At 51.5% G+C, this 26,193-nt stretch overlaps 1 protein-coding gene across 1 annotated transcript in view; it reads left to right on the top strand.

Moving 5' to 3' along the window:
• LOC122390580 (metalloprotease TIKI2-like) overlaps positions 1 to 26,193 on the top strand; it is a 65,458-nt gene that overhangs the window by 14,033 nt on the left and 25,232 nt on the right. Inside the window, exons 4-5 of the mRNA XM_043383671.1 lie at positions 13,935 to 14,087; positions 24,619 to 24,814. Coding sequence (XP_043239606.1) covers positions 13,935 to 14,087; positions 24,619 to 24,814 — 349 coding nt within the window. The remainder of the gene's footprint in view (positions 1 to 13,934; positions 14,088 to 24,618; positions 24,815 to 26,193) is intronic.

Below are 26,193 nucleotides of genomic sequence, written 5' to 3'. Positions count from 1 at the left end.
GGAGACCGGGAGATGTTCCCTGTTCCTGCTGACCTCTGAAGGAGCAGCCTGTGCTGTCCGAGCGGCGGACGGACGCAGTTCTTCACGAGGTGACCGCTCAGCGAGGGACGGCGGTGGCGGCGGTGACGGTGGCTCTCCTATCTCTCCATCACCTGGCGGTGTCTGTCAGACGTCCGCCGTCCCTGACACGCACTGACACACGAGCTGACACACGCCGAGGAGTGGTGACACTCGCCGACGTGACACGTCAGATAACTCCACAACTTGTTCAGCTTCTTCAGTGCGACCCTTGCCGGCTTCCCGGCGTTCCCATGAAATCCAGTATCGCTTCTTCAGGACTGAAAAACTGTACGCCCATGCCCGCTCCGCGTAAGGCAGCGTTCCGGCTCAGCGGGGGCGGCGGATGCGTGGCGCTATCTTTGCCAGCCTCCCACCCGGCCGGGGCTATCTCAGCTCTCACCTCATTAACCGCGGCACTGGCGCTGTATCACGTCCTCGCCCCATTAACTGCTACCGAGCTGTGGGCGGCAGCGGCGCCACGCCCCTCACCCTCGCCCTCTCCCTCGACCCGCTCTCCCGCACCACCCTGCTGGGCACCGCCATCGTCACGCCTTCAACACTGGACGAGAAATCAGGATTTATATGGATCAGCCCATCGGTTTTCTGAATTGGAAGGGCGTTTAAAATCTGTGATATCCTCGGGATTGCCTCGGGGCGTTTGGGTCACCCTGGGTAGTTTCTGTGCTCCACAGTGATGAAGCAGTTCGCGGAGCTAGTTTCCCTGAAACTGGGCCAGTCTGGCAGACCGGAGGCGGCGTGGCCGCCCCAGACTGGTGCCGAGACTGGCGCCACCCTCCCCTCCCCCAGGCGTGCTGCGCCGCTCGTCACGGGGATGATCCCCTCCCCACCCCCACAGCCCAGAGCGGCCGTCGGCCAGCCTTCTTATGAGGTCTTCCGGCGCCGGCTGGCCGACCACAGACGCCGCCAATTGCATTGTGATGCACGGCTTCCAGGCGCCGGCCGCATTGTGTCTTATTGTGGTAACGGCGCGGTAACGCGGTGTGACGGGCCGTATAATACGGCGGAACACTCTCCGCGGACCGGCAGAAATGTGTCTGATGTGCCGCCGTCTGACCGGAGCCGACCGCCATCATCCTCCCTAACGCTAGCCCAACGCCGTCAGCCCACTGACGAGGCCGTCAAATGTCTATCATTTGGAAATAATATAAGAAGACCACAGCTTAGAGACTGGCCAGAGTGTTTAGGTAATAAGCACTTGTCTTGATTGATTGTAAAGTTGTTTCGTTCTTATGGCGTTAGTCCAATCGTGGTGACCCGCTACGGTTGTCTGCTGAATGAAACAGTGGTGTAATTTCTCGTTACATTAACATTTGCAGCATTGTTTACAATGCCTTATTAGGCAAAATGAGAAAAGCAGTCGACCAGTGGTGCCTTGTCCTAAAATCACTCGGCCCATTCGAGCTGAAAATTATCCGGGGTAATGTAACTGAAACTCTTTCAACATGAAATGAACCAGGCTCTCCCAAGGGTGAAAGTCGCGTGCCAGTTTTCGATGTGTCTCAAATAAAAAGCGACAGGCTCTCTGTCGTGCGGCACATTCAAATGTCACCTCGTATCAACTCAATCTGCCGATGACACGCAGTCGGCACATTTTCTGCAGCGTTTGCTAATTTACCAAGAAATATGGACGACGCAATCGCCGAGACGGTCCGTTAATCCGTTTCCAATCGATCATTTTTCGGTGGCTCCCGGCCGAATCCGGGCAATATGACCGTGGTCAGGCGCAGCGCGTGGGTCGGCAGATTAGGTGCGTGATATGATCTGGCGGCAGACCGCATGGCAGCGGTCATTTGTTATACCGTGAGCCTAACGGACCTGACACCGACCGCCACGCAGATCTCTGCAGCCAAATCAATTCGTACGGATTGGTGACGGTTTGTATATTTTTTTATAGCGACCGTCACCGTTAAGGTCCCCGTGGAGTTGAGTCCCTCTACCGAAATGTTGACGAAGTGGCACCATTTATATGGGATCATCGAGACTGCAGAGGCGACCGTATGTTGCAGTATATACATATTTGTGTGAGCTCAATCAGACCGTGCAAAATGTATCCAGTGCTGATGTTCACTGGCTGGTAGCGTGCTACGAGTAACACCTACTATAAAGCCCGTTGTACACGGGCAACTCCCGTTGGCAACTCCCAGCAATCGGTTGCTCGGCGACAGCCTTTTCTGTTGCTCTGGGTTGCTGAAGTGCTGCCAAATGCTATTCAGGGTTGTTCAAAAATTGCCCAATATGTCGGCAACATCCGACGATCGCCGACGGTCGCTGAGCGTGACGTCACGATAATTATAACCAATGGACGAGCTGTTGCTCTCGATCGCCGAGAAGTTGAATATTTTGAACTTTCTGGCTGTTGCTGCGGTGTTGCTGGCCGCTTCTGCTGTACGAGCATCAGAGCATATTTTAACATACTGACTGCGTCCCATTTTGGGACGCAGCCCCCTGCCTTTGGGACGTAGCCCTCGCGAAATTTGGACCACTGCGTCCCACACTGAAATGCAGAGCATATTTTAACATACTGACTGCGTCCCATTTTGGGACGCAGCCCCCTGCCTTTGGGACGTAGCCCTCGCGAAATTTGGACCACTGCGTCCCACACTGAAATGCCACGGTTTCAGCCGAAAAGTGCGAGCAAAAATAAGTAACATGCCTCGGTATTTTACTGTGTAAAAGATGTTGGCTTTCCGATCGCTTTGTGCCTTGATTTACTATGTACATACACATACATGCCCTCTCCAGTCCTTGTGCCCTGCCCTACCCTTGGTCATACACCTTATTATTATTATTATTTTTTTTTAATAAATTTAGTCCGAACCTTTTGATGGGAAGGATTCACAAGGACAGAGCCACCGCTAAGCGAAGCTTGTTGCGATGACCCTGCCCTCTACCCTCCGATCGCGCAATTCCAGTTCTATGGCAGAATTTAGAGTCCAAAGTTTAACGTGCGCACATAGCCGCGCACGGCCGGTCCCCTCACTGACTTCGCCTGGCTACGGCCTGCCACCAACCGCAACCATACCTGTCAGGAGGCCCATAAATGTCAAGCGCCCGTCGCGCTTCGAACCCGGACTGTTGTAACCGGGAACGCGTGCTCTCACCACGCGGAGTCCAACGCTCTACCAACTGAGCTACGGGACCGGCTACACCTTATTATATACCTTATTATGTTCTTCCCTACTATACCCTAGGATATGTGCCCTGCCCAGTGCCCTGTCCTTAGGTCTTGTACCTTGCCCTGCCCTTTCTTCAGGCCCTGTGCCCTGCTGTGCATTCAGGCCCTGTGCCCCGCTCTGCCCTGCCCTCAAACACGATACTTTATATATTCTGCCTGGAACTTTGATGCGCTGCCTTCCCGTCTTTTGGCCCCGTGCCCTGCCCTACCCTAGTTTGGGGCCCCTGCCCTTCTCTGCCCTCAAGCCTTGTGACACGTCCTGCCATCAGACCCCGTGCCGCTGCCTTGTCTTCAGGTACTGTGCCCTGCCCTGCCATCAGGCCTTGTGCCTTCCCATGTCCTCATGCCCCGGCCCCGCGCCCTTCCTCAAGCCTGATGCCTTGCCTTGCCTCAGGCCCTGTCCTGTCATATTCTGCTTCCAGGCCTCATGTGCATTGCCCTGCCCTTAGACCCTGTGCCCTATTCTGCCATTAAGCCTTATGCGTTGTATCGCCCTCAGGCCCGTGCCCTGCCTCGCCCTAAGTTGCTGTGCTCTGCCCTGTCGTCAGGCCTTGTGCCGTCCCATGCCATCAGACCCTGTGTCCTACTCTGCCCTCAAGCCCTGTATTCTGCATTGCCCTAAGGTCTCGTGTCCCATGCCCGCTCTCAGGCGCTGTGCCCTGCCCTGCTATCAGGCTCTGTGGTGTCTCCCGCCCTCAGGTCCCGTGCCATTTCCCGTCCTCATGCCCCGTGTCCTTACCTGTCCTCAGAACCCGTGCTTTGTTCTGCCTTCATGCCCTGAGCCTTGCCCTGCCCTCAGGCCCCATACCCTGGCCCTGTTTCACCGGTGATAGCAGCACGCTGCTATTACACGTGTCAAATTGGGTTTCCATGGAGACATCAACAGGCCCATTGCTCAAACACTACCACAAGTATGACGTCAGCTCGCGGAATTTGATAGCAGCGTCCGTGAAACACCGCCCACGTCTTGTCATACCTTCGGGGCCCGAAGGTATGACAAGACGTGGGCGGTGTTTCGGGCCTTGTGCCATACCTGTGTCTTATGTCTTGCTCTACCTTTAGGTACTATTTCTTGCCCTGCTCTAAGATCCTGCGTGTTGCCCTGCCATCAGGTGTGTTGATCATCAGATGTTCTAAGGCCCTGTGTCTTGCACTACTCTCCGGCCTTGTGTAATGATAGCCTCAGACCCGCGCCTTGCCTTGCCCTCGGACCCTGCATCCTACCCAGCCCTCAAGTATCCGTCTTATCTTAGCTTCATGGCCTGTGCCTGCCCTGTCCTTAGGGCTCAGACTCTGTGTCCTGCCCTTCCCTAAAGTCCTGTTTAGAGATGTCAAGTTGGAGCCCGCAGGCCCGGAGCCTGGCCCAAAATCCGGCCCTACAGGGCTTTTGCATGCACAGTGGATTGTATCATTGTTTTGAGGTACCTCATCGAAACGCATCGACTGATATGCGACATGATTTATCTTGGTCACGAAATGACCTTAATGTGAGGTCAAGTTCTGACCTTGACATTTCGAGGTAAAAATGAGAGAAGAACGATCGTGCAAACGAAAATTCTCTACCTGAAATGAAAAGCTTTTGAACTAAAAAGTTCAAAAGCTTTTCATGAAATCTATATTGACAAAAATTGTAATTTTACCCGTTTTTGGCTATGGAGCCTTAACCGTTGATCTGAACTCAATTCTGACGAAATATTGACGAAAGAGCTGTTCAAGATATATCGATTGCTTTCTCCTATCGATTGCGCCCTCCTAGCTATCATAGTTTTTGAGATACCGGCACGTTTTCCGAAAAAAATATCGCATCATTGCGAAGTTTGACATTTGATGGCATACGGTCAGATCAGGGCCGTCATGGCCGTCTGGCCATAGGAGAATATAGAGGGGGCCACGAGGCCATGCTCCCCCCCCCAAAGCGCCCGGAAATGGCACAAAATCGACACATTTCTGGGCATAATAATTAAACAAAGGAACTTCCATTGGGAAAAGTTTGGGTTATATTACATGATAGGCAGTAAGGAAGCGAAATCCGAAGCATCCAAAGCATCCGTTCATCCCACAACTTATAGGTGGGTACTGTTTGACCTTACGTCATCTAATTATTTCAAACACATAGTATCTTCAATGCAAATTGGCAATGTTTCACATGTCAACCTCTATTTTGAATCGATTGATAAGGGTGAAAAACGCATGAAGAGAAGTATGTATCACATTTTAATCATGTGCATATTCATTTTTATTCTCTAAGCATAGGTACAATTTGGTGCGTCAAGGAAGGTCAAACACGCCCAACGCCGTTCAGGAAAACGAGTGACTAACAACAATGTAAATGTCATTAAATCGCCGGTCCGCCCTTTGAATGCGGATAAAGAACGCACTACGACTGGGCGGATTTCGAGACTGGCCAAAAGCAATCACAGCCCGCTCCCAATATCCCGCTTGTGCAGTGCCCCTCCACCAGCACAGTACACAATGTATCTGTACATTATCTCACTTGCATTATATACTATTTCGCTTTCAATGTGCCCTTTCCGATCAAAGCGTGTGCCCTATGCCACCTTTGGGACGCAGTGAAAAATCCTTAAAATATGCCCTGACGAGCATGCAGCTATGGAGCAGCAAATAGGTAAAATATTTACAAAATACCGTCCTCTTAGATTTTTCAATGCCGATTACTAGTCAGGATATCTTAAAGGGATTTTGAGAGGTTGGATATTGGTCTCAATTCTGATTTATTGGTGGGGATCAGTGCCGGAGAAACCGTGGGGGACCGTCCCCCCGGGCCCCATTAATTCCATTTTCTGGGGGGACCTGGGGGCATAATATATAACGAAAGTGGGCCATTTTTACTTATGTTTTAAAGAAAATTAACCACTTGGGCCTGTATTGGTGTTCTAAATCTCATTCCAAATATCGGAGCCCTATATCAGTGAGTAGATCTCAATAAGTCGGAGTTCACAGCAAGCTATAGTGGGCCCAGTCTGAAGATTTCAGGACAAATCTTCGTATGGCATTCCTTCGTCGCGCAATTCTTCGTCCGCAAAGCTTCGTCGGCGCATTCATTCGTGTCGCATTATTTCGTCTCGCATTTCTTCGTAGGCGCAAATATTCGTAGCGCATTTCTGCGCCCATGAAGGTAGCTGTATGACCCCTGAAAGCACCCATTCAATAAAACAATCGCTTTGGACTAATTATCATTTTAGTGATAATCAACCCATGCCACAGATAAACAACATACCTACACAAGCTACTCCAACCTTTGATATTTGTTTTAACTTTTAATACCACGTTTTGGCGTTAAAAAGATAGTGGCATCACTAGCGAACGATGGCACAGGCAAGCTATCATTAATACATATCGTCTATCGATGCATATATAATATGCAGAAAACCTTAATATCCAACGCCACAAACCTCAAACAACATCTGCGTCCGGTTGCCGGTGGGCTCTGGAATGCCGGTTGTCGAGAGTCGCCCAGTTCCTCGGTGTGACGTAATTGTGACGTCAGCAATGTGAAAGCAAATTCATCGGTGTTGCTAGGAGTTGCTCGCATGCTGCCACCGGTTGCCCGGCGATCGGTTGCCCAGAGTCGCCGAGCAACCGATTGCTGAGAGTTGCCGGCGGTAGTTGCCCGTGTACAACGGCCTTAAGGAGGCACATGCACACGGCAACCCTCGTTATGGCCGAGTAAAAGGGCTATACGCGCATGCTTCTAGTTTAAAATATCTGTGCGCATGGCTGCATGTCGGGCTGTTGAACTTACATGCCATGAACAGGAGCCCGATACGCCGGAATTAGCGCATAACTACGCCTTTACGCTTGTTAAGCCAGTATCATTTTTCCTTCTTTGGCTGGCTACTTTTGTGATCGCGTGCTAATTAATCTCCAACCTTCGTGCAAGGCTGAAAAGAAGCCGTTTTGTTTGAAGTGTGCAATGTTTGGCAAAAAAGGCCACGCTGCTGTCCGGCCGCACCTAAACGGAACTTCAAAGGGCCGGCTCGAGCTGCTTTTTACTGTTCTGAGTGTGGAGCGATGGAAGATGTTGGGATTAAGAGTGAGAGGGATGCCATTTGAACCCCCTGTCCCCGGAGCCTCCCTGGAGCTCCGTCTATAGATCGGCCTTCCCCGGAGCTGGGGCCCACCTGGGGACTGCTGAGGGGAATAACGCCGATCTGTGTTTGATGTGCCGCCACCGCTCCCGATAGCCATGTGTATCAGAGCCGGTAACCTTACCCGGACGGGTGATCGGGCTGACGATCAGGGGCCACCACCGCTGGACGACACGTCATCGCACCGCCTCATGGGGTGCACTCACCGCCACCGGCGGGTCGCGACTCGCGATCGACCTCGTACCGTCGGGCATCGCGAGCACTGCCGTCATGGTTTACGGTTACTCTGCACCTTCCTCGTGGCATTATGACGGTTTGGTTGTAGTCCCGTGGTGTGAACCCGTGCAAGGAGGGGCATAAAATTGTAGTACTCGCTTGTGATACTCTCCCTATACATCTGATGTAATGCCGCTTCATTCGGCATTGAATGGAAACACTGAGCGGAGTGTCTCTGAAGAGATATGTCCGCTCTGCTGTGAGTAATGTTATGATTGCTGCCTGTGTGACATGTCATTCACATCGAGTGTTACATCGAGACTGCCAACAGAAGGTACTGTCTTCGTGCCGCGTTGCAGCCAGTGATGACTAACTCGGGATGCTCTACACTCTCTCTCAGCTCAGAACATGACCAGAAGATCAGCCTTGGGATGGCCTTTGCCGTGGGAACACAAGGTCGTGATTCGGTGTGCAGATACGATGTGCACGTCAGTTGATAAGAAGGACGCGAGATACTGCAGAAGTATGTGCAGTATGCGGATTTGGACTGGATTGACGCGAGTGGTGATCGTCCTTCGATGCCGACCATCTGAATCAGATGTGAACATCGTGACCCAAGGGCTTCCACTGCTGAACGTGCCTGCTGGATTTATTATCAGCACACTTATGTGTAGATTCGCAGAGTACATTATCCACAGGATCACTATTTACAATAAATCATAATCTTTGAATTTTTGATTTGCTCAGCGAAGTATTTGGTATCGGCAATGGGCATTGCCTATCTCTTTGATGTGTTGCCAATTGCTTGTTTGTGTTTATTGTTTAAAGTGCAGCCCGAAACTCGCTTCGGAGACGATAGATGCAATGTTTGCAATCATAATAAACGCTTTGATCCGGCCTGAGATAGAAATGAGTCATTTGAGTCATTTGAGTCCTATTTATCTCTCAGCTCGCATGAAGTCTCAAAGGCTTTATCAATGTCTTGAAAAAGGATTTATTGTAACACTTGGCCAATAAGAATTCCTTTCTATGTTTTTCTTGGGAAAATTATTAGCGAAGTGCGATCAGCTGTTGGCCGTGGTAATGACACATGCCACCTTATGGCACATTCATCCCTCGAGTGGCGCATTCAGAGGTGAATCGCGGATCTGTCGGGCCAGCAGCGACCGTGTTGCAGCGGTCGCAGCTGCTCCCAGAACAGACGAAATATCGGTGACATTCATGAGGCCGGGTGTCAGCTTTGACAGAAACATGGTCCGCGGAAATTCAGCCCCATAATCGATAGCAAAACTAGCACGCGAGTGACATAAACAGCGTTATAAAGCCAGTGGTCCGGGACCAATCCACGCCACAAAATGATACAGACTGTCAGGAAAACTGGCGACGCTGGCTCTGTGAAGGAAATTCTCCAAACCCTGTCGTCATGAGGTCACTATTCAAAGCACACCCACGGCCACCGTCATATATGGAACCGCTGAGCGGCCACACCGAGGACGCAGCCATGCAAGCTGGTCTGCCCTGTCGCTGGTGCTTGTCTCAGATATGAGGCGTCATGAAACCATTATAAAAAGTACCCGGACTGCAATTCGGCAGATTTAAAGTTTGTGTGTAAACTAAGAACGATATTGAATTACCAGTTCATTCATTGGAAATAGCAAATCAATTAGCAACAGGATATTGTCTACCTGCGGCTCAGACCATGCAACTATATGACATTTTTCAGCTTATTTTTATGAATCAGTATTTTGAATTTATCGCCAATGATTGTGATTTCATCATCTCTCCGACTGTATACATACAATATTTTTTCTGATGCCTCTAAATGATCGTTAACTATTGCGTAGTTGTCTCAATTCCTGTTGAGTTGTGGCTATAGAGGCATTTGCAATGACTGAGATGATAGCGGGTTTGAAAAATGAAAACATCAGGCATCATCCGCCTGGCCATCTGAGATCTGATAGAACAGCTTAACGCCTGTTAGCTGCTTGCCACTGGCCGCATATCAACATGCCCGATTTCATTTGTATATCCTCTCCATCAGAGGGGTAGGATCAGTTCGACGTTGATATTTTCTCTCCAGCTTTGATCGGCATCGCCTCCTAGTCCGAACGCAGACCCCCTACACTTTTGCTGGGCGTGAGTCCACGCTGAGCTATACGAACTCCAGTCTTTTTGGAGCGCTGCCCTGGTGGATGACCTCTGTGCATTGTGTGAGGAGGGACACACGACGGACCGCCAGACACGCGCCGATCCGGTCCGATGTGGGCCCGATAGGCGGCCGAGCTGGCAACGTTCTGCGGTAGTGTTCGCTCTGCGATCGGAGCTGATCTCGAGCGGCATGCGGCCCGGCCCGACCCGTCTGCACAGACGGTCTGATTGGGCTGATAAGGGAGAACGGCCACCGCCACCCCGGCGCTGCCTGTTGCTCTTGGAACGGGCGCAGAGGAGGCGCGATGGCAGACTTGTTAGAGATGCACCGATGACCCGATGGCGGTGATGGTGGCGATGGCGGCGATGGGAATGAGATGACAGACGAGCCAAAGCTGCCGCAGACGCGTACCGTTTCCTTGACGATGACTGAGGCGACTTGGAATGTTCGCAGGTCACCGGGAAATGTCAGGAATGTCTGAAGATGTATTGACATGTTGAATATCCCCTGAGGATGGTATGACGAGGACCGTCTGGAATTCTGCGTGCCCCTCCTCGCGCCCGCGCCAGTTCAAGCACGGGATGTTTACACAGCGATGATGAGAGTACCGGCGAGGTCGGCGGTCTGCGTTGGTGAGCTCCCACTCCTACGGACTCGTGTGCGCAACTCACTGTGGTTGTGTGGACGGCAGTGCATCGTATCAGCCGATCATATGGATACCTGGAAAGACCCACGCAATGTTTTTCTTTTCTTTTCATCCGCCGATATATGCCATGATGATTAACCAAACATCTATCCACGCTCCTTGGCATTTCACTCTTTCTGTCACGTCGTGACTTCGGCAACTCAGACGCTCTTTCTCCCTCCCTTCCCGTCCGTCCCTCTGCCCTCTTCGTTTGTCCCTGGGCCTCGGCCTAATCCGCACTTCCGGCGCGGCGCGCGTGTCTGACTGGACCCGTCAGATTCTGCCTCCGATTGGTGGAACATCCTCTGGCAGGGATGATGAACCACGGACGGCGCGAAGACGTTGCAGAACGGTGTAGTGCAGAGGGTAAGAAATCGAGAAATTGTCCTGATCAGATGCTTCCGTTTGGACTTGATGCGATATGTCTGGACTCTTTGATCTCCCTGTCTGCGCAGGTTCGCTTCTGGTCTATGTCCGATTCCTGTCCCCTCGTTCGCTCCGATCTCGCCTATCTCGTCCGCTCAGGCTCTGAGTCCTCCCGATCTCGTCAGGGAGGCGAATTGACGCGCGTCCAGTCGGAGGGGATTTTCACGGGATTACTGTCGACAATCAGATGGGCCCATTTGGAGCCGATCTCCCGGCCGAGGTGTTGGATTAGGGGTAGTTATGGCGACGGTCGCCACTGGCTCGTGCCCTCTGGCGACGGGTGCGATGGTGTTAGTGCCGATTTTCAAGGGTATGAGATAGAAACACTTCGCGGAGAACTGCGAAAACAGAAAGGAGACTTTGTTCTGAGCGATGTTTCATAATTGTTTTTGAAACGGAGCATTGATGGTTCCGGGGACTAGAGACCGTACTAGATAAGACATGTGAGGCAATTGTTTTCTGCTTCTCGGCGCACAGTGTATTGTGGTTCGCGAAAATTTATCTGCACGCTGGAGAAATGAGAGTAAGGTTCAATAAAACAACTGCTTTAAATTTAAATGCACGGCCGTCAATATTTCCCCATACAATTTAGGTCCTTTCGACGCTATGCTTCCCTTCCTTGCCATTTAAGATCGATGCATTCCAGATGCCTAAATATTGTATCTTGACATTTTACGATTTATAGGTCACTATGCCGAGGTCGGTATTACCAAAGGAATTGAGCAGTCCATATCATTTAATTATCAGCCTCCAGAATGTCGGTGATTTTGTGATTTCTGGCGGCATTAGCGCACTTGCGGCGCGGCCGGGCGTTTCTTCCCGGGAAGTCTGCGTTTATGTCTGTGTTTTAAACAGTGGGGCGACAGAAAGCGGCGCTGTTGATAAATGTGACAGCGGCGGCCCGGCGCCAGTCCAACTGTCTCCCGTGATTTACGCCGTGCCGAGAGGCGATTGTTTGGTTTCGCTGTGTGTTTCCGGCCGCTTCATCCGGCCACAGTGTGGTGCTGAGCGATTGTCTGCCTGGGATCAGTTCAGTTGGCGAAGCCGTGTGTTGATCAATTATTGTATCTAAGGCGGTCAATCGATGAACTTCTATCGATTTTATGATTCGATGCATATCGGTAATTTGCGTCGCTCGAATGAACATAGAAAGCTAATTAAAAGTAATGTTCTACATGAATGTAAAGCTGTAACCCTTATCAACAACTTTGAAAACATGGAAGCATTTTCACCCCAGCTACATCATCATTGCTCTATTTTCACTTCCACCAAATGTTCCATTTCCGCCGTATATTCCCGCCTCCCTGCCGGTTTTGGCCTGGCTGACTGTTCCGGGACCCGGGAGGTCACAGCGCCGTGCCTTCACACGCCGGCTCCAATCTCTCCCCGTGCACGCCACTGGCTGATGACGACGGAGTCGGTGATTAGTCGGTCTTCTTTGTTTTGACTCACTCGGCGAACATCACCGCCGCGCAATGAAATATGCGGTGGATGACTACCTCCGCACCGCCCGGGCTATTTTTGGCTGTGCCGGTGTACCGTTTCCTGTGAGATTAGATGAGGTGAGGTGAGTTGCGGTGAGTCGAGACCTCTCTGCGCTGGCTGAGACCGCTGCCTCGCTCTGCGCGGTGCCCGGGGCTGCCTGCGGCCAGTCTCGTTGCCGGTCGTTAGCGGTCGGTTCTGATCCATCGGCGCGCCGCCCGGGGCCTCTCTGATGGCCAGTTCGGTGTGCGCCCGGGGCGGTCATAGCGGGCTGATGGGCCGGGCCAGACCGTGCACTCTGCAGCGCGCCGGCCCGGCCCGGCTGACCGCCGAGCGGTGTGGTGCGGGAGGGCTACATCGCCAGACGGCAGTCGTGAGCTACAACCGCACCGGGTCTCACACTCCAAACGGGCTCGGTAGGAGCGGGTAGACATGGGCTCATTACGCCACTCCCATATACGCCTTTCCTCCTGATGTCCCGGTGGTGGGCACCTCGGTTGTGATTCACGCTAATAGAAATGTCACATGCCCGTCAGATGTGACATGGCTACAACAACAGCAGTCTCTACAGAGACAGGGATGGGTACTTATTTTGTAGAACATGCCAGGCCCTCTGATGAAGATGGGAGCTTTGGATGCACTGCTCCTGAGCTTGGCTGAATAATGTCCGCTGGATACGTTACCTAACGTGATACGTTGCAATGTGGTGTATTTATTTATCCGGTTTCAACTCACAGAATCAACACTGCGCAAAATATTAACAGCATGCTGTTTCAACAAAGTGTCACGAATGATTGAGCAATATTTCGTCATTTCTTCTTATCTCTTTCACAGCTTATTACGGAGCGAGCGAAGCGAGCGTAGTCTTTCCTTAGATTAACGGAAATTTCTGAGTATGAGCGGCCGGCCGGCCGGCCGGCCGTGGTCACGCTTTTGCGAGGCTTATATCTCAGCAACCACTTGACCGATTTACACGCGGTAATTTTTGTAGGGTAGCTTGATTCCTTCTACCAAGTATTGGTCTATTCCCGATGCATGTGGGTGACCCCTTACGCACGTGCCACGTGCAAAACGAAGAGGTGTCAGTTTTGTAATTGTTGCAATATCTCGGTAACTACTTGGCCGATTGCGCTGAAAGTTGGCATGTAGGTAGGCACCCACTAGGCACTGCATATCCATGTGCCAGAGTTGGGGTGCTGCTGCACGTGCGCACGTGCAGGGGTCGTTTCCAGATCTCGAGAACGCCTCGACCGATTGCGCTCAAATTTGGTACACAGTTAGGGACCGGTTAGTAGGGTGCCGTGCACAAGTCAGTTGGGACTCATTTTGCACGTGCGCACGTGCAGTGTGCCGCTTCCAGATCTCGAGAACGGCTGGGCCGATTGTGACCAAATTTGGCACATCGCTAGAGACCGGTTAGTAGGGTGCCGTGCACAAGTCAGTTGGAGGTACCCCCTCGCAATTTCGCACGTGCAAGGCCCACCCTCTCGCTCGCTCCGTTAGTCGCCCCAAAAGGCGTTATACTGGTATACACCTATCCTATATCCTATATCCTACACCTACATTTTTGCTGTGCGAGTGCATGATGCAGTGTTTTTCTGCCCGTTTCAGGTGGTGTTTGCGCTAAACCAGACTCTGAACCAGCACGAGAGTATCCGCGCGGGGGAGGAGACTCCCCTGTACACCACCGAGGACCTCATCAGGCACTACAACTGCGGTGACCTGGACGAGGTCATATTTCGCCGAGACTCGTCCCAAATACCGGTGAGAGATGGCGCCGGAAACGGCGGCCGTAACCGGCGGGGGATTGGGTGGTGGGGTGAAAATGAGAATTTTTGGGAATATTTGCTTATGTCCGCACACATCAGTCAGAGTGTGGAAATGCATGTAAAATAATATTTGGCTGACTTTCTGCTACGGAAATGGCATAGCTCCCGGTCTTGCCGTGATGCGATTTAGGATGGTGGATCTAGCAGGGAATTGTCGATCTTTTTGTGTAACGACTGTGGGCGTGGCATCATTTTGTGTCCGACATGATCTAAGATAAGTGGCTTTAAATTTGCATTTTCGAGCAGGTAAATTGTGCACTATTTCTGTGAAAGATATATTGTACTATTCTAGCATTGGTCCAAACATGTTAGTGGGCCAGACAGTCGTTATTAAACAAAAAGATTAATGATGTGTTGAACTAAATCATCCCGAGTAAAATGTCGGACACACGTGAAGAGAAGATTCTCCGAAAATTTGTGCCCAGGATATGAAATGCTTAAATGGAGCGGGGATGCCCCGACACATTTTGATGCGGATACGGATGCTGCGAGAAGCTGGAGCTGGTGCAGTTTCTCCAGCAGCCCAGCTAGGCTCCGGGAGCTTTATGTTAGATATCGATCTGATTCTCACGGACGCTCACTGACTCAGTGTCGATAATCAGATCCTGGTGAACCGGCATCAGAACGGCCCAAACCAACGATACTGCGGTGCAAGAATGTCGGGCTTCCCGAAATGCCGACCCAGTAATTGTTCGGCCACTGATTATTTGTTGGCTATAAGATAATTCTGATGGCAAAATATCAGCGTTTCGTGACAACCGGCTATCACGTCTTTAGAAAAACTCTCGTGACTCGATGCTTGTTTTCAACTCGAGTGCTCGTATGATTTACTGAAATGATATGTTCTGATGAGTAACTATGCTCGTCTAATATAGATGATATCCTTGCATCGTGGGAAGCGCTCGTTAGATTTTATTTTCATTCTTAATCAATGATCAGTAATTTTGTGTTGCACTGTCGTCATGCTCTGAAAATCCAACTAACTCTTTGATTTTAAGCATTTAATCATAGTTTTATTGCCTTAAATTAGCATTTAAGCGCCATTTTAAACATAACAACCAGGTGCATTTTCTAATGAGTTTTGCTGTTTTTAGTAACTTTTTAGCATCACCTCATCACCTTATAGTAACATCGCCATTTACTAGGATCGAAGAACATCTAGGAATGACACCAATCCTCTCGTCATTCCATCTTACACTGGTAGCGAGACGAGCAGCGAACTGAAGCGATCCGTTTGGTTTGATTGCGATCCTCTGTTGTACCGACTCATTTAGCCCTCCCATTCTGCTACCCTGCTAACAGGTTCCTTGGTCCCCTGAGCGGCTGGTAGAGTCAGACTGCCATGGGAAAGGCTGGCCAGGTGGCGTTATAAAGTGATTTATGGATTGTGTGGTAATTGGTCACGGTTGTAGTGCAGAACGGAAGCTCCTTAATCGCATCGTGAGCCGATTCCGTAAATTAGCCACAGTGCTGTGCTGGAACTGCTAACGACGGAAGCTACTTGGCATTATTTGACCAATTAGAACAGGTGATTTCCTTATTGTGCAAAAGCTGTTGCACGCATCAGTACTGAACGTGCCCACATTATATCAGCTACACGTATCAGTACAAATATGCGTGTGCCAGGCACCGATTTCTTTTTCATATGCGGATTATAGTAAGCCTTGCACTTGCGCGTGGATTTCGACACGGTTAATCAAAGTATCAGTGGTACAGCCTGTCATCAGATAATTGCGATTCACTCATTCCGCTCCGTATCAGTGGCATGTGTTGATATCGCGAAATTGCATCACTCGATCAAATGTCAGTGGTGAAACGATATTAGAACTTCCGTCATGCAGAGCCGAACGCTACCGTTGAACGCTGATCATATTTGTGATGTGCAAAATTCACGTTATGCTAGGCATCAATAACCGCTGATGCAAATACAATACAAATACAATATTACAAAAAGCTGCACGTTTGGTCATTTTATTAGAGCACGAAAACCTTCGATAAATCTACGACTGGGCCCAGGTTCAGCTTAGGCTGCTGCTGACCGTCACAGTCATAACCATGCCTACGAGCAAGAAAAAAGATGTTTTATTTCGCAGAACGGTCAACAGTGTGGTCCCAGCCCGTATATGTATGCAGATATCGATGGCCACGGCGCCAGTTGTGCCTATTTGCTCTGCACTCCATGTGCCTGCTGCCTATATACCCCACCGAAAGCAGCTGGGTGGCCTGCACTGGCTCTAACTGATACCAGATAGTTATGTAGTGATGTGGTGAATGACGAAGGCGGTTGCGGCTACCCCCGGCCACAGAAAGTCACAACTGCGGTTAGTGCACGGTCTGGGCCGTTCTCGGTCAACTGCTCAGCTGCTCCCGACCGCGTGTTTTGGCTACGGCGTTGTTATTTGGGAAGCTCGCAAAAGCAGTGCCATAGATAACATAGATTCATGCATGTTATCTATGGCAATGCATTACTACAGTATAGGTCTGACGGACCACGTCATCGTTGATTGCATTAGAGGATTATCATCAAGGTGAATCGGAAAAATATGAGACGCTGCTGCAGCTGCATGTCTCTCATTTGTAGCATGACTTACGTCACATTTCAGTTCAGATATCATCTCTAAATTACCCTATATCTGCGACGGAGTAGGCTGTATTTATGGTCACAAATCCTTCTTGAGTAATTGTATGACCGAGCTACTGAGAGCTGTGTCGTTTAGATAATCCATTTTGACATCTCGCAGTCCTCTGTGTCTCGAGGACGGCTCTCCATCACAAATAAACAGTGGGCGCTCGTGCCGCCCGGTCCCATATAAGGCTTCTTTACGGGCGGCGCTGGTGACCGCGGCGGCTGTTTGTCGGTACCCGGTGGTGCGCGGTGGAGTGGTGAGGGGCGGCACTGCACCCGGTGGTGCGCGGCTCTGCGGTGAGGGGCGGCTCTGCTGCGGCGGCCTCCTCAGGTGACGAGACTCCTCTGGCCCCTCTGGGCCGCGCCGCGCCGCCGGTTTGTGTGCACAGCCTGCCCGCGGTGACAGGCGCGTCGCACGGCCCGTCGGACACGTTCCGGCCGGCCGGACGCGGCGCCGCCGCCTCCCTCCTAGTCGGAAACGCCGCGGCTTCTTTGCTCCCCGGCAGTGCGTCGCGCCGCCCGCCGGATGAAGCCACTCAAAGTCGCCCCCCCCCTCCCGCCGCCACGACCACTGCCATTGTCCGCCGTCATCACGTGCAGTGCCACTGTCACAGACTCACACCGGTCCAAGCGTTATCATTTGAAGCCTTTTTACTCATCTCGCTCGAAAACTTTTAGAACAATGTATCACTATTTCGTTCCGGAGATATATTCGCCAAGTTTGATAGCCGCCATCGGAGCCAAGATTCATAAGAAATCAATCGGTTCTTTCTAATAATTGTTTGAATTGTTATCCACTAAGAACTCCTTTTTTGCAAATTCATGCGTCACTGAAGCTGTTTCTCGAGATGTGGATGTCCTTCTGGGTCGCTCGATTTCCATCCTCCCATCCACCTTTCATCAGCGAGCGGTGCCAACTAGCTGCCAGCGGATTCCCTCTCGCAGGCAGCAGCGCGCTCCAAATGAAAATACGGTGTTGACCGAGCGATTAGTCTCGCTCGAAGGGTTGCGTTTGAACTGAGCGTTTCGAAACGGCGGCACAAACAGAGAAGCGCTGTAATTAGAGCACCCTCGCGCGCGCGCCGGGGAGGGGCGGCCAGCGCAGCGGACTTCACGCGGACGAGAGGAACGCCTGACTGACACCGCCTCGCTCTAATGGAAGAACCGGTCCGCACTGCGAGAGCAGAGACACTGAAAGCTGTCGGGGTGTAAAGGACTCACCCAGTGAGTGACAGTGGATTGCTTCAGGCGGGCAAATGACCCTAGCGAGTGCCGATTGCTGAGCGGCGACGAAGATAAATGACGGTCAAGATGTCAGGGAGAGAGCTCGTCTGAAAGCTGCTAGCTACCACTTAGATGAAATTAACGCAGCTGCACAGTGCATAAGGAGCTAGATTTTTTCCTGATGCACGCATGCATTATTATAGCTCATTTGTAAATGGACTACTAACGCCAAGGCGCATTTCTCCATGATCACACAGCTATTTAGTGGTTTTAAACGGATAGTATGTAGGCACACTAATTTCTTTGGTGACCGCCTTACTCGAGCGTGGTTGTAACCTAATTATGAAATAATGTAATTGTGGCGGCAATCCACATTGCAAATCAACTCGGCTAATTGGCTGCTGAATGTCCTGCTGCTGCCTGGTGCCGACCTTGTTCGAGTGAGCCCACTCTCCTCCCAGTGACCCCCTGAACGTGTTCGGCCCGTTCGGCGTGCTCCCCCACCGCGTCGAGATGCCGCTCTCTGCAGGGCGTCTCCCGATCGTGTCAAGGTGTTGCGCCCGGGGCCGTCTCTCCCCGCGTCGGACCAGGTCACGTGCCCGGCCAGCTAATGAATAGAACCGGTGCTAATTTATTCATGGGATCAGCGGCGGCGGCTTGAGAGCGGCCTGATAAAGACCTCCCGTCAGCGGCGCTGTCGGTCGGCAGGCACCGCTGACACAGATGAGATGGAGAGTTAATGACCGGCCTCGTAAGAGCCCCCGGTTTCCGTCGCTAGTTGTGCACGGCTCGGGGCGAGCTGGAACTGCGTGCTGCGCCGCCTGAAGCGTTCCTGGTAGGTAAGGGGCGTCGTAAATTTGCTGCTACTTTCGCAGGGGGTGTTTACTGTCTCCAGCGGTATGGTTAAACTCTGAGCTGCCCATCGTCTGTTTGAACCCCTGGGAGATTGTCTGCTCCTCATGAATATTTCTTTGAACGGAATAGATTGTGGTCATTCCAGTGTGACAGGCTATGATGGATTGCTCTCAAGAATTCAGAGCATTTGGATGCTCCACGGAGCACACAATTCAACCTACATCCGATTAGGGACTGTTTTTCGTGATGCTTATCATCGAGACTTTTGGAGATGCTCCTGATGTGATTTTCACTTACTTGGTTATCGTTTTTCACGAGCACCATTCACGATCCGAGAGATACCGTCACGAACGTGGTAGGTATATATGTTACGGGCCAAGTGCGAAGGCTAGTCCGTTTGCGAACGGACTAGTCCATTCGCGAATGGACTAGGCCGTTTGCGAATGGCGGTCCGTTTGCAAACGGACTAGTCCGTTTGCGAATGGCCGGCCATTCGCGAATGGCCTAGGCCGTTTGCGAACGGACGGGTTTGTGGCGTTGCACTTAGCCGCCGGAAGCATGGATCCTCGGATTGGGGTACGATTCCGAATGAATGGGGGACCGCTGGTCGATGCAGGGGCGTCGCCAACGGGGGGGGGGGGGGTCGGAGGGGTCCGGACCCCCCCCCCCACACACACATTCTTGAAAATATGCCGGTCCGACGCCCCCCCTCCCCCCCACACACTTTTGGCCACGAAAATCGATCAAGAATAATATGAAATATTTTAACCCTATTCCTGGCGGGGGGGGGGCCTCAGGAGCCCCCCCTGAGGTTTTTTGGTTATATCTCCCAAACGCGTTGAGCTAGGAAGCTCAAATTTTCTGACTTTTCCTAAAAGGCTTCTACGCAACATGTCTGAAAATTTTGAGTTGATCTGACCTCAGGTCAGGTCACCAGAGGCGGTTTGGTGACGCTACCTCAGAAAAGTTTGCAATCACGCCAGAGCTAGAGTTTTTGACCGATCAATTTCTTCTCTTCAGGGTTTAGTTAGGGTACCAGTATGTGCAATTTGTATATCTCGGAATTTTGATATCGGTGACCTAAGGTCAGGTCAATTTCGCGACCTCCCCATTATAAGTCAATGGGGGAAAAATCAACTCCCTGTTTTTACCACTAAAACGGGTCGGAATGGCCCCATATACCATACATGACTTCATATACGATCAACCTTCACTACCTTGAGGTCTGTTTTGCTGTTGGGCAGCTGTGAGGTCATGTGACGTCATCAAAGGTCACCAAAGGTTTTTGGCCAATAACTCCGTACAGGAACAAGATACAGACGCGTGGATGGTCTCATTGTGTTCAGCTCGTCAAGACGCATCGAATGATATACATGATGACCTCGAGGTCACGTGACCTGAGGTCAACCTTTGACCTTGACCTTTCGAGGTCAACATATATATCATTCGATGCGGATTGACAAGAGGATCACGATGATGCCCTTAGTTAGTTCCTATCTTGACTAATTCGAAAGTTATTCGAGAAAAACTCTCTCCATATCTAGTGCCGCCATTTTGACTTTTTCGACCCCTGTGACGTCATCTTTGACCTGACCTGAAAATGACCTTTGTAAAAATTGTAGATCTTGGCCGTGCGTATCCGATGCCGTTTACCGCTTGTCGCTATCTTGCTTCGTTCTCGAGATCTCAGGGGGGGGGGGCCGAATCGGCCCCCCCCGCCAGTTTCTTGTCCCGGCGGAGCCCGCCAGGAATAGGGTTAAAAACGATTTTGGTGTATTCCCAAAATAAAATTGTCTAAATCCGAGGAGCTTTCAGTATTTGGTGGGGATTACTTTGACTGACCGTCCGACCAGATCCCCTAGTCGAAAATCCGTGGCGACGCCACTGCGTCTATATGTTTAGTTTGTTCTCCGGAGCAGATCTGCGAGCTGGCGCAACTCTGGGTTAAGGTCTCCACACACATGGTCCATTCGGGATGCGACTTTCCGCTGAACCCTGCACAACGCGGAAATTATAGCAACGTGTTGCCGCTGGCCAGGCTTCGGCCACCGATCTGGATCTGGGGAGGTCAAACATCCCCGTGACCTTCGAACAGCGGAGAGTCGCGTGGTGTGCGGAGACCATTAGTACCGTGCTCCGGGCTCCCCGCTGATGACCCGACCTGACCTTGGTCGAGTTTGTGGCGCTCGATTCATTCTGCTCTGGTGTGGTGTACCGGGACGGTGCGGCTTGTGTGAGGTGAGTGCGGTGCGGTGTGTTCGAAAAACTGTTGTGTTGCATTGCATTTAACAATAGCGCACTGCAGGGGGGGGGTGCTTTCAACCCCCCTGTGGTTTTGCACAGATCACGAGAAAACGGCGGCGCGCAGCAAAGCCAAATTTTGTATACCTTTTCTCCCATATTCTGCGCATGTTGTGTGAAAATGCTGACTCCAGATGACCTAAGGTCAGGTCACCAGGCCAGGTTAAGTGACGACACCTCCGAAAAAGTTTGCACTTGCACCAAAGCTACAGCTGTTGAGCAATCGATATGAAACTTTCAGGATGTAGTAAGGGTGACACTGACCCGGTTTCCATGGGCACTTTGAGACATAGCGGATTACGGGAGGATTAGGGTTGTAATTCCGACCCGTACTCACGGAACCCATGTTTTTAAGTGGATTAGGGTTCGAATGCCTCCGTTTTATCGGCTGAGAATAAAAAAGTATCGGAAATTACGGAAAGCAGGCTGTAATCGCACTAATCCTTTATTTCACTGATCCAATCAGTGAAATAAAGGATACTCGTATGTGCGATTACAGCCTGCTTACCGTAATTTCCGATACTTTTTTATTCTCAGCCGATAAAACAGAGCCATTCGAAACCTAATCCACTTAAAAACATGGGTTCCGTGAGTACGCCGTACGGGTCGGAATTACAACCCTAATCCTTCCGTAATCCGGTATGACTCAAAGTGCCCATGGAAACCAGGTAAGTATGTACAAAACGTATATCTCTGATTTGTTATATTCGTGACCTGAGGTCAGGTCAATTTCACGCTCTCCCCAATCCCCATTATATCTAAGTCAATGGGAGAAATATCAACTTACTCAGAATGCCATCCTATGACTTCAATATGCTCAGGTCTCAGGATCATGGTATTGCAGGTCCCTGTTGGTGATTCCGCCAAAACATATCACTTGTGACCTTTGGAAGGTGATCTCCAGGTCATCCGAGGTTACCTGAGGTCACCAACTGGTTTTCTTCAATAACTCTTGATTGAATAGAGATAGAGACTTCGTTCGACGTTTATCGCGGTTTTACGCCTCCCCCCCCCCCCGTCTAACTCAACTCCTGAGCGTCGTAGCGACAAGCGGTAGGCGGCATTCGAAAGAGCGGTACAAACTAGTAAGAAAGTACTTGTGTCATTTTCGGTCAGGTCAAAAACTAGGTCACCAGAGGTCACCGAAGAAAAAAATGTTCGTTTTTACTTCTGATAGTTTTTCTTGAATAACTTTTGATCCAGAGAAGATAGAGGATCGATTCAAACGCTATCGTTCTTAGCTCGTCAAGGCGCATCGAATGGTGTATAATATGACCTGGAAAGGTCAAGTTAAAAATTTGACTTTGGTTCAAGATCATGACCTGACCGAAATAGGTCATGTTGCAGATCGTTCGTGTTTGTCTCGTCAATACAGATCGAATGATAGGCAACATGACCCATTTTGGTCAGGTCATGAACTTGACCGGAGGTCAATTTTTCAACTTGACCTTTCGAGGTCATATTATATATCATTAAATGCGCCTTGACGAGCTAAGAAGATGGCATTAGAATTGTTCCTCTATCTTTTCTGGATCAAAAGTTATTGCAGAAGAACTACTGCGAAATTTCCGTTGTGAAAAACGTAACATTTTACTTTCGGTGACCTCTGGTGACCTCGTTTTTTACCTGAGACAAAAGTGACCTGTGTATTTCCTCTAGATAACATCTCGACCTATCCAACGTCGTTTACCGCTTGTCACTACGTTGCGCCGCTTTTTTGTAAGCACGATCAAAATGCATTTGGGATGCTGACATTTTCAACATTTGAGCTGCAGATGCAGCCTCAACAGAATTATTGCCATAAAGGTTGCCTCGTTCACAGAAAAGTTATTTTCCGGTTGAGTTACCAATACTTTGCACGCATCATTTCACACGAGACTTTGCACATGCCAAGTTGACTTGCCAAGTTGACGTCATTTTGCTGGATATTTCGCACTTGGCCTGACTTCGCACTTGGACTGGGAGCATAAACGCCCGTCCATTCGCAAACGGCCTAGGCCAACTGCAATAACGCACATGGACTAGTCCATTCGCAAACGGCCTAGTCCAAGTGCGTTATCGCACTTGGACTAGGCCATTCGCGAATGGACTAGCCTTCGTACTTGGCCCGCAACATATACATTGTACACATTGTGCAGCGGGCACATTCCACAGCCGGACACAAAAACGATCTCTATTGCCGACAGACCGTGACCAGGTTTCAGACACATTCACGTATCTCTTCATCCAGAATCACCGGCCCCACGCCCGTTAACAACACGCTTAGGAAGCACACGATTACACATTTACCAGTTGCATCTTTATGAGAACATAAGTTTTCCACAAATACTGCTAACGTCCCGTCATTCCACTTGAACCGGATGAAGTTGATGAATACTGCTGCAGGCGAGGAGACGTGCATATTTCTATCAGAGAGAATGAGCACGTTTTCTGCCGCAGAGCACAACTGGCCTTCACGATCCTATTCGCATTCCGCCCCGCACTAACGCTCAACTGGGCGTGTCGGCCGGCAAATTCCAAAGGCTCTTCAACTCGGTCAGTGAACCATTAGATCTTTATGACATATTATAGCCCCTAATGAGCTGTTAACGACCGTCTGCAATTATTTATGAACACCATGTTACCGCCAAGGCCACACATCCTACATGCGACTGTGTGTTTCTTGCTCCTGAGGCCCTGGAGGCCCTTGAAGGCACTCGAAGGCCTCTGGAGGCTCTCGTTCGCCTCTGAAGTCCCTCAGTGTCGATGCCTGAGGTGCCGTTGATTGGTCTTGTGAGCGGCTGTGATCACGGTACGTGTGATCTCTCAGACATCTCAAATAAACACTGATAGACTCGGCCGATGGAATGTGCGCAGTCCGCAGCCCCGGGGGTCCGCCTGCCGCGTCAGATTTGATACACGTGCTGATGGGTTTCAACCGAGGCGCGAGTGGTGCGATAACAGCGTGTGGTGAATGGTCCCCCTGTGACCCGGCTGACGGAGCACGGACGTGGTGCGGACAGCACTGCCTCTTAGATCTGAGTGCGGTGAGGCTTGAGGTGCCGGCTTTTCGGTGATAAGATTAGATCAGCTGCGGGCTCCGTTGAATAGCGGAGGTCCCAAGAGCACGCACTATGTCGAATACGCTGGATTTGAGGGATCAGACAAGCGAGCAATCCTTTGGTGCTCTCATCAGGTACGCGTTTCAACCGCGCATGATGCGCATTTGCCATTTTAACTGTAAACCTTGTCTGATGTGACCTCTCCTGACTCGGCATGACCTGAGCCGGTTTGACCTGATGTGACTTGACCTGAGCTGAATCGAGATGTCGAGAGCTGCCCTGTCTTACCCTGCCCTGACCTGAGCCTGACAGTCCCTGACCTGACCTGCCCTGACCTGCGCTGCTCTGACCTTCCTTCTCTGTGTGTTGTCGTGTCATAACATTCCCTGCTCTGACCCTCTGTCTCTGTTTGCCGGCAGCCGTCGGTGTTCCAGGTGCCTCCCCTTCAGTCGGCGGCGGCGGCAGCATCAGCCGCCCAGCGGGTCACCGCTCACAGCATCGAGGAGTACTTCCGGGACGAGCTCATCTACAAACGCAACCGGCGCATGGGCGAGCGAATACTGGAGCTGCTCTGGGCGCGGCCCAACGAGTCCTACTTCTTCGCGTTCGGCGCAGGTCAGTTCCTTCGGTGGGCATCTGTATTAGGGCTGGAGACGAGGGACATGGGTGTGATGGTTTGAAAAGCATGGCGTTGATTTATGATTTTGTTTTACGACTTCTCTGGGATGCTATCGGATAAAACACATAAATTTCAACGTCAATAACAAAGAACCAGTCAGAGAACGCAGCTCCGGCTGTCTCGTTTGGCAGTCCGACCCAGTAGAGACTCAGTGACTCCAAGGTTTACATACATCCGGACCCAGTGGTGAGGTCACCGGATCCGGATGCCCTCAAATGGCGTCCGACCAATGTGAGAGAGTCCGACCCATGTGAGAGAGTCCGAACATGAATGCTAATCGATGTGACCCCTCACACCTGTAGATCCTCATTACCACTGTGATCAACACAGAACATTCACAAGGATACACACCACTCACATGGTATTTGCTGCACCATGAGATCCACACACACCTTCCATCTCTCATTGACAAGCTCCTGCGCCCCTCTCCAGCCCGATTTGGAGCGCGTTGCACGCCCAGCTGGTGCCGCCGGAACCCGGCAGTGTCGTTCCTCTCCAGCACACGGCCGCCGGCCCGCCCCGGTGCCGGTGACACGCCGTTTACGGCATCGACCTCCAGTTTGGGAATCGGGGCCGCCGCCTGTCCGGCGCCCATCCGCTCCGCAGCGCGCGCGCCGCACATACATTATGGATCGGGCTGAGTCAGCGGCCGCGCGAGATGAGCGTATAGGTGTATATTTGGCGGTCCATGGACAGGGACGGGTGACGGCGCGGCGCAGAGCTGAATGGGCTGCATCGTAGGCGAGTGTGATGTCCAGCTGGCCGGAGCTCTGGGTGACGACGGTGGCCGCGGGAATCTGCTGGCGGAAGGTGATGATTTGCCGTCTGTTGGAGCTCTGGTAGAACTGTTAGCGGAATCTGTGGGGCTGATCTGTCGGCAGCTGTCGGCTGCTGTCGGCTGGGCGTGTGTCGGACACCACTAGCAGCTGACGAGCCGCGCTGCCCGCCGGCGCGCGGCGCCCAGCCCCTTTGATCCGCCGTCAGAGCTGGTGGCGGCGCTGACGGGAGCCGTTCGGCCGCGCCGCCGCTGTGACGCCGCCCGTCAGCGGCCGCGCCGCGCTGACCTGGTACTCACACCGCCCGCGGGCAGCCCGGAGAAATGACTCACCACCTCAGATGACAGCCGGCCGCGCGGCGCACTGAAAACTTTTTTACCATTTCCTGGGGGGTAAACCCGCCATAGCATGCGGTCAGACCTGTCACCGGCCGCCGTCTCGGCTCGGTGACAGGTGACAGGCGGAACTGAGCCGTCACCGGCGCCTCTCTGTCGCAGGGCCGGCCGCTGTGGACGCCAGGGCTGCGGCACATATGCAGC

This window comes from Amphibalanus amphitrite, unplaced genomic scaffold (genome assembly GCF_019059575.1).
Source record: "Amphibalanus amphitrite isolate SeventyFive unplaced genomic scaffold, NRLGWU_Aamphi_draft 000401F_arrow, whole genome shotgun sequence".
Taxonomy (NCBI): Eukaryota; Metazoa; Arthropoda; class Thecostraca; order Balanomorpha; family Balanidae; genus Amphibalanus; species Amphibalanus amphitrite.
The sequence above is the reverse complement of the archived record's forward strand: the minus strand, read 5'-3'. Positions and strand labels throughout refer to the sequence as shown.